General features: G+C 30.4%; 1 protein-coding gene and 1 long non-coding RNA gene across 2 annotated transcripts in view; both read right to left on the minus strand.

The window, feature by feature from the left end:
* LOC111625709 overlaps positions 1-9,300 on the minus strand; it is a 38,280-nt gene extending 28,980 nt beyond the window's left edge. The window contains exon 1 of the long non-coding RNA XR_002756772.1: positions 9,198-9,300. This is a non-coding gene — a long non-coding RNA (uncharacterized LOC111625709). The remainder of the gene's footprint in view (positions 1-9,197) is intronic.
* On the minus strand, positions 1,667-2,624 carry LOC111625706 (AP-4 complex subunit epsilon-1-like). The gene is given in 2 exon segments (XM_023368924.1): positions 1,667-2,505; positions 2,597-2,624. A coding segment is annotated over 1 exon segment (702 nt). The 5' UTR covers positions 2,490-2,505; positions 2,597-2,624; the 3' UTR covers positions 1,667-1,787.
* Positions 9,301-9,812: the final 512 nt, after the last annotated feature.

A 9,812-nucleotide genomic window follows, 5' to 3' on the forward strand; every position in this document is an offset into this window, starting at 1 on the left:
GATTTTATTATTTACTTACAATTAAAGTTTTTCATTTATAAAATTATTATTATAGATGAAGTATGATTTTGTGTAACAAAATCATACTTCAACTAATCAACACAAATTTGTTTTGAAAGTTATACTAAATTCTAAAGAAACTTTAGTTTTTCAGGTAAATAAAATTTATATTTACAGGAAATTTTCCTTTCTCCAATATTTTAAAACAAAATTATTTGAAATTATGTTATTTAGAAGAATCAGTTTCACCTCAGTTCATGTTCACCTGATATTATTTAAATTAGATCAATCACAAGGCAAAATGGCATGTATTTTTGTTATATCAGGAGCCAACTTCTTTGAAACAGACTCTAGTATGTTTGTAGAAGGCATTGTATTACTCAAAATACAGAAAACATGCATCAAATTCCATAAACTGCTGAATCTTGTCCTGTGTTTAATGACATTTGAATCTAGATGGTAGAATTTTACTTACATTTTTTCAATATCTAAGCATGGTACTGTACATAATTAATTTCACTTTAACTTTTTTAGCTAAAGATAAAAGAAGCAGCAAAGAAAGTAAAAAACAAATATGGTATCACCAAAGAATTCAATGCTATCAAACACCAGAAACTTGCAAAAAACTATTTATTTATTTAATTTTACATAAGTAATAGTTGTTTCTGGCAACACAGGATTACCACCTCCAAGCAACAAGAAAGAAAAAAATTACAACCCCATAAAAATTGCAAAACAAATTTAAAAAGTAAGAAAAATACATCATTTCACAGGTACATAGTGTTTTTACAAAATTATTCATATTAGTAATACTAGGGTAAAAGAACAAACAATATGAGTCATTTGCTCTAAAATTAAGGTAATGTAAAGAAGATAAATTATGACTAATATGAGTAGGGACATGGACACCAATAATATTCATAAGTATAGGACCATTTAAAACTTAAATAAACATATATTGCCCTATTATTTAGAGGGAAAGCTAAGGTGCAATTGAATTGATAGATTTCTTGCAAGGTAAATTACTGTTTGTTAAACAAGAAGCACACTTTATTGAATACCTTAATAACTTTGTCTATAAGAATGTCAACAGGTGAATACAAAATAAAAATGCAATAATCAATTAATGGCTGGAAGTTTGTAAAAAATAAAGACCTTAAAACAGTCCTAGACAAAATGGATCCGCTGCCAAAAAATACCACATCTACTTGCAAGTAGTTTAATAATCTTATCTACATGGTCTTTGAATTTTAGCTTAGAATCAAAAATAACAAATTAAAATCTAAACTAGTGTAATTTACAAAAACATAACTCTTCTCAAACTGCACTTACTAAAAAAATAACTACCCTTTACTAACCTTTAACATGCAATCTATTTTATTAACGTTAGATTATGTTAATAACATAGACTGCATGTTAAAGGTTAGTAAAGGGTAGTTAAAAACATAACTAGAATTGTTTTGAAATTTTTCAAATTCCTCTGGAGTGTAAAATCATAAAAATATATAATATATTAAATTCAAAAACAATACAAAAAATAAATAAAAAAAATACAATATAACCAACTTAGAAATTAAACAAAATTAAAGACTTTATTTAATTTCTAATTAATTTTATGATTGATCAAGACAATACAACCATAACTGCAAAATATACTCTACCATATTCAGTATTATAAATCTAATAAAACTTTAGTTTTATAATTTGTATTCCCTTGATCAATTATAATTATTAATAATCTAACTCTACATAAAGTAACTTAAGGAAAGATTCCCCTGCCTCCATATCTACACCTTGGTTAACTGCTTTAATGTTGAAATTGCAGAAGTTACTACACTTAAATCTCCATCTGACAATGCTTTTTCTAGTTTAGGCACTGCTGCTGAACTAATATGCCAATTCTGTAACTGATTCAAACAATGTTGAAAGGCTAATACGGCAAACTTTCTTACTAAAGGGTGTGAATGATTCAGTTTTTCTTCTATTAAATTTTGTACTGTAGGAACCATTTCATGATTGATTAGATGGCAAACAGTTATAAGAGCCATACATATTTCTGCAATATTTGAGCTTTTCAAATCCTTTTGTATTGTATTTATTAGAAGAATGACTAATTCATGATCTTTGTTTCAAAAAATACTGGCTGCAACATAACCTATCATTTTCTGATGAAGATTTCCTTGTTGAGCTAACTTTAAAGAATGGATGTAAGTAAAAGAACAATCATAGCCAAGAGTTTCACAATACATGGCATATAATAAGCACTCTTCAACATCATCCAAAGTAATATTAGGTTGAGTAAGTTGATTTTGAAGAAAAAGCAATTTATTTTTTATTAATTCATCTTCTTCATGTTTCGAAGAAGCAATTCTCAGTCGCTCAACGAAATCTCCAAATCTCTTCCTATTACCGATCATAGGAAGGAGAAACCTTCGATGACTACTTCCACTCGTTAAAACTCTTTGTAATGATTCTAATGTTTTCTCCATCTATTAAAACTTACATCTAGCGAGATGAATTAAGTTATTAACAACATTTTATACAAAATAAATTTTATGCTGCAAAGAAATAAAAGCTGCTATGTATTTAAAATTACTGTAATGGACGGCGCCATTTTTCTTTAGATTGCGTCCTCTGGCGTGTAAAAATAATAAAAACTAAATATCTAAATTTTCGATTTCGTTAACAAAAAATTTTTGTAAATTTAATATATTTATTTGTGTATAACAGTTATTTTACCATATTATTTATTTATTAGTGACATTAAATTAATAATGTTTTAAAAATTATTTAATAACTATTGAAAGTACTATTATTTAATAACTATTTAACAATTATTTAATAACTATTAAAAAAATATTAGCTTGGATAATATAACAATAAAATATTAATAATTTTCCTGTTTGGTACAGTTTTCTAGAAATACACTGCTAATATTCCTTGTTGTTCTATTTCTCTGTTTAGGACCCCTATCTAGAAAACAAAAGTGTTTCCCATAGAAAGTCTCCCAGGTGCATAGATCAGGGATGTCTAAACTTTTCGATTGGCGGGCCAAATGAATAAGTCGTGGAGACGGGTTACAATTTAAAAAAGTTTCATTTTATAAATAATGAATTTTAAAAATGAAAACAGAAATTAATTTTTGAATTTTACTCTCAATATTAATTTAAACAATTTTAGTTTTAAACTCTTTCCATACTCTGGGCTATAAGAGAACTATGACCATTACGTGTTCAGCCAGGCCCACAATAGAGGGTTCGACACAAAATTTTTTTTACAACGACATACCCAATCATTACGTCACTGGAGTTAGCGGAATTTACAACACGTCGCGTCGCGTCAAACAATAAATAGTGCATGTTGCAAATTCGTTTCCTTTGTAGTTAGAATTAAGGATCGAAAAACAACCGATAACTTTATTCGATTAGAAAAGAAGGTAGAAGTTACTTTTAGATCAGGGGCCACCAGACTACGGCCCGCGAGGTCAGTTCATCCGGCTCGCCCCCGCACTGTGCTACAAATGAGCCGAAATATAATTATTTATATGTAGATTGTATAAATTTACTATTTACAAAAATATTTATATAACTAACTTATTTTGTTACTATGTACAAAAAATTAAAATCAGTGTAAGTAAAAATGCCCAAATTCATCAAATCGGATTTTTGCATCTGACAGTAATATAATTTCTAGGAAAATCAGTGAAATAAAAAATTCTACGACTTATTGCAACTTTGGATATCAACACTTTTTGTTTAAGTACTGTACATGCAATGAAGTTTCTAAGAAAAGCGACACCAGTCTCCTGCAGCGATCGTGTTTTAATTTGCATTGCCGTTAAATGTTATTGCTGTTGCCTTCTTTGATAACTTTTTAGTAAATAAATATGTTTGCTGTCTTTATTTTTTGTATATTCAGTGTATTGTATTGAACAAAATGGTTATGCAGCTCGCACTCGTCATTCTCTCAGTTATCTGGCCGGTTGTGAAAAAAGTATGGCGATCCTGATTTTAGATCATTTTGTTATACACTATACAATATTTTAGAATACTGTATAGTGTATAAATAACAAAATGACTTAAAAATCACATACGTGTTAGCTCATATACTTCACATTGAACAAATTTGGCAAAGGAGGACTGAAATTAAACCTTATGACCTCTAGATAGGCAGAAAACTATATTTTTAAAAAAGAATATATTTCGACTCAATCGAATTGTTAACAATTTTAGCGATTTTCGATCAATTACGTGACCAGTACTATAGGCTGTACATAAATTATGTTCGCATTTTTCTTGAAAATTTTTACTCCTCCTCCTCCTCTTGTCCCAGTTTGTCCAAGTTTCGTAACCCCGGGGTCCCGTCTTCGGACGTCCAACAAAACTCGACCTCCCTTAAAACCTTTATCATTTTAACGAATGATAGTTACCATAATTATATAGAAACGAAACATACAAGTAATTTTGAAATAAATATAATAAAATGCATAAACTGTATAAATTTTAATGAAATATACTGACATCCACTGAAGCACAACCCTCCCCCCTTATCCGACTTATTTTAAAAATGTTGAATTTTTTATGAACGAACACAAGAATAATTTAACGTATAAAAGCTTGATTAAATTGAATAAAACATTGGAGGTCGTGAGTGTTTACCAAGGCACGTGATCTACAATCTCTACATTGTTGTAACAACATAGCGACTTACACGATTTGGTGCTTTGTTAAATATTTATTCTAACTATTCGACCTTTCTTTGCTTTTAACGAGTCTTTCTTCTGTATTAAGTTACCGATTCGAAAGAAGTGTAAAGAATTTTGGACAAGCCATTTAAGAAAACTAATCGAGATAACTTCTTTAAAATTACGTTGAGTTCAGCAAATAATATTTTTTGTAGAAATAATAATTAAGCTACACATAATAATGATAAAAATAATATATCTACCAGAAATATTGTTTTTAAAAGTTTTGTCACAGACATAAAACTTTTCTTTAATAAAATACTAGCTGCGTTCGGGCTTTATAGAAGTGGGGGATTGGTGAGATTAACTTGGGAGAGGTTAATAAAAACAATAGTCTTATTAACTAAAATTTACTGTACATTTATTGACCTGAGTTATTTATAATAATCAAACTGCAAAACACAGACACACACAAATTGCTCGGGCTAGAGTTAACAGGGAGTGAGCTTTATGGGTGTTTGGGAGAGAGATTCCACAGTAATTTTTCTAGGATTTCGAAGAATATTCATGCCAAATTTGATGCGAATATGTTGAACGGTATAGAATCCTTTACCTAAAAAATACATAATAAGTAAAGAGAGTAAAGAGAGAATGGTCTTTAGGAGTAGTTGGGGTAGGAAACCCTACAGTATTTTTTCTAGGGTGTTAAAAATATTCATGTCAAATTTGGTGAGGATTGTTGAACGGTATACACACTTACCATGACTAAAAACCGGTTCTGGTAAATAAATATCAACTTTACTAAGCGTCTGTCCTTGACTTTTGTTCATTGTCATGGCGAATGCCAGGATGATGGGAAATCGAAATCGTTTAATTGTAAAACGAAAAGTGTTATCGCTTGGAGTTAATGGTATCTGAGGAAGCCTATAAATGTACTCTTTTAGATGCAGTTTTTTGCATTTTTGCGAGAAATCGAACATATTTTATGACCCATTTAAAAATTCTCTAATTAGGCTCTCGGAAGAGCGGGATCTAATTCTTGCACCCGATGAAAACGGGTAAGATCAACTATAATCTATTAATCTTAATCTTCGCTATCGTTACTTTTTGCCCGAGCAACGCCGGGTTCATCTGCTAGTATTTGAATAAAGAATGCACTAATAAATATTAAAATTTTTTTGCCAATCTGAAACCGTGTCGCTATTCTTTTTGTTGTTTAAGCACTATAAAGTGCAATTAATCGACCACTAGGTATCCTTTCATCCTTTTAGTTTTTATTTAGTTGATTAAATCAACTAAATAAAAACTAAATCAACGTTAACATTTTCAGGATAAGTTTGAATCAGCAAGCAGTCCCTCCTCTGTGGCATGCAAATCAAACAAGAATAAAACGTTTTTGGCAATGCTTTGTAAACGTTTGGCTTATATAGACTAAGCTCTTAAAAATCTTAACTTTGGCTTATATAGACTAAGCTCTTAAAAATCCAAGATTGGAAAAATCTTTCTGTATGAAATTCTTCTCTTGGAATATTTCATAGCTTCTTGTGCAATTCCATCTTTAATGCCCTCACGTCTTTGTTTACTCCTTTTTTTCTGTGCTTTTGTTATCAACATATGAAAGTCTATCTTTTGCTTTTATTTCTAAATTATCAAAGGTGTTTCTCAGTTTTACGGTGTAATTGCTAAATGATATAGAAAAATTTTCACAACTATCTAGTTTTATGTGCTGTTTTGGAGCTTAGTTGTTTTATAAAACAACTTTAAAACTATTCCAGAGTTCCAACATGAATACAAATTCTTCCATTTTTTTCCCTTGAAATATCCCAGTTTTCCTTCTTGTTTCGTTTTTCTTTGGTAACATGAGTAGGCCTATACATATATTATTTCTAAAACATTAATCAGTGAGTCTTAATTCTTTTCTGTAGACAAAATTGTATTTGCATGTGCTTCACATTTGATTTATGATAAAGATTTTATTAGTGATGAATACATGACTTCATCATAGCCCTTCATTTGTTAGAAGAAAGAAAAAGTGTACGTTTGCTAAGGTAGCAAAGAAATTGACATCACTTGAGCAGCAATCTACTGTAGATTGCTGCTCAAGTGATATCAATTTCTTTGCTACCTTAGCAAACGTACACTTTTTCTTTCTTCAAACATGTGCCAACTAAGTGATCTAATTGATTTAGTGAGTGCCCAGCAAATGAAATGAAGACTGTATATTTAGTTTTAACAAAATATTCTGCTTTAACAAAAAACTTGGCTCCCCGATTTCATTCAATGGTATCAATGGCGTATTCCGAATTTTCAGAATATGGCTGCTGTTCAAGGCAGATTCGAAGGTATCAAAGCACGTCCCCAGTCGTTTTTTGGATAATGTTACTCTATCTCAGAATTACTTTAGTTACCTAACTTTTTACATCATTCTTTTTCTTTAGTTTTTTAAAATTGTTAAATGGAAGACAGAAAATAGATAATTTTGAATTTATAGAATGATTATAAATTATACAAATTAATGATTTATACTCGTTTTATTCCAAAAAAAGAAATAGAAAAAGTAAAAAAAAATACATTTTTTATTTCCACTATAAATGATCGAAATTAGTTAATTTAAATTCTCATGTAATTATCTTTAGTGTGTGCTCCACACTTTTCGGCATGTGTCTCCGAGAAATATTAGTTTAAATTTTCTGATTATATGATTACTTTCTGTCATTGAAGTCATGCGATATGCATTAGCATATTTATTTTGATTTTAAAGTAGCAATAGTGATTACTTTGGTGTCAAGGGATACTGCAGAACAATAAACCCCCCTGGATACAATCCTGCGTAGCATTGTACTTTAGTTTAGTACTCAGAAACATAGTTATCTTATGCTCCGAGCAAGATGTTTTCACTTACAAGGACAAGTTCCAGATAGTGTCATTTATTGGTAGCTCAAAGCAACAAAAATTTCCTAGCAAAATCGATAATATCAATGTATGACTTGTTTTCTTAAAAATATATATATTTTTTAGTAGGCCTGTATTTATCAAAATACTCGTAGCAACAGAAACATTTGAATTTGGAGGATTTACATTTTACATTTAAATTTACTTTTATAGTAGACCAGGCCAGGCACATGACCTCTGTGCATAACCAGATATGACAGATGATACGGCAAAGTAAATGTTCAGAAATTTATCTTCTGTGAAACTGTGTTTAATTGATCAGTGCTTAAAAATTTTTAAGCTTATTTTTTTATTAATGACGAAATTTCACTAACGAAAATTAAGAAAATGAGTCCTCCTAAAAAATTGAGCAAGTTTGTATTGATAATTAGTGTAACCAGTCAAATTGGGCTGGTCTACAATTTAATTTTTAAAGTAAACAAATCCGGTGAAACAAACGAACAAATTGCTCTCAAGAGAGTGAGACCTCAAACTTCTTGAGGCCCTAAGCTGTAGCTTAGGTAAATCCAGCCTGTTTATCTCTTTTATGGTAATTTATGAATAGAAATTTCTGCGTAACATCAGGAACAGTTCATTAAACAAAACAATTATAAAGTAAAACAAAAAAAATATCATAAAGTCTCTATTCTTCATTCCTACTTTAAAACCAATTATCAAAAATATCCGCTTAAAACGTAGTTTTTCTAAACACTTTTCGAATTAAGTCAGGTATTTTAAATGATGAATTTTCATTTTTCAAAAAGACATCCATAAATTACGTAAGTTTAACACAAAAGAGAGTGGATATTTTTGAGAATATCACAAAGTATAAATTTGTTATGGAGCGTTAGAAGCAGCGTTGTCAAGAGGGGAAGGAGCTGGAGAGTTTTACCAGGCCCGAAGAAGTAGGAGCCCCTTAGTGGTTTCTACTTTATAAATTAACGTTAGTTTATTTAAAAATTAAAATCTTTAAGACTGCTATTAATAAAGAAAAAAAAATTCTACGTATTTCATTTGTTCAAAAAAAAGACAAAAACGGTTCGCTAAGGGACAAAAGAGACAGGCTCTACTCGGGCCACATATCAAGCTTTCGAGGCCCTGGTTACAAGCAGCAAATAATAAAATCACAGATTCTTAAGAACTTTTAAAAAAATTGTTTTAAATATCTACACTATTATTATAAAGAGGTAATGTTTGTAAGTTTGTACAGTATGTACTCTCCGAATCTAATCATCCGATTTCAAAAATTCTTTTACCAATATTTATAATGGAACTTCAGGGTAGACATAGGCTGTATATTATTCTGTTAAATATTCATATAAATTAAAAGATATCATCTAGGTAAGCTTTATATTTTTGCTGTCAGCGGGTGGCGAGGGGCAAGACGCGTACTTATACGAGATAGGTAACTGCACGGTGCAGTCGCGTGGTCGGCGAGATAAGCAGTGCACGTGTCCGAACTTATATAAAATAAAATAAAAATATATACAAAAAACGCTAAAAATTTTTCCTGCGACTTTCATGTACATGTTAAAAAAATTAACAATGAAAATTTATGTGATTTTTGAATAAAAATACTTACTTTGGGGTATAGTGGGTGATCAGTTAACGAACAGTTCGGACTGCGAACAAATCGGAGAACGAACACTTTCGCAAAAGATTTTTATGTTCGAACAACGAACACCTCACAGAACAAACACAAGAGAAGTGACGTAAAATAGTGAATGCCGATTGGTCTTCTCTTGTCTCCAGGTGACAATTCGAAACCTTTCGGAGCTCGGGAAACATCGACATCGACGCTCAACCCGATACTGATCGAATAATTCGAACTTTGAAACCCTCCCTTGTAATTCCAGCCTTTTGCTTAAATTTCTGACAAAGAATTTTATATAGTCTTCACGAGACTGTCAGGCGAGCGTTTAACTGTCCCATCGAATATTCGTTAACATATTAAAACCAAATTTCGAATTTCATCCGGGCCTCACATTTATATAATTTTTTTTTGCGCTAGTTAATTTCTGTTCTTTGAATTTTTTAAAGTGCTTTTCTGAACTTTTTATTTAAAAAAGAAACTGATAATATTATGAAGCCTAAAAAGAGTGAAGTGTCAAGAACTGTGCTCACCATAGAAACCAAGAAAAAGATAATAGCCAAGATAGAGATAGTGGGTGTGGATATAGTGATTTTTATTATATAT

The sequence above is a fragment of the Centruroides sculpturatus genome, unplaced genomic scaffold, assembly GCF_000671375.1.
Source record: "Centruroides sculpturatus isolate CEXI.00-Female unplaced genomic scaffold, Cexi_2.0 scaffold78, whole genome shotgun sequence".
Lineage (NCBI taxonomy): Eukaryota > Metazoa > Arthropoda > Arachnida > Scorpiones > Buthidae > Centruroides > Centruroides sculpturatus.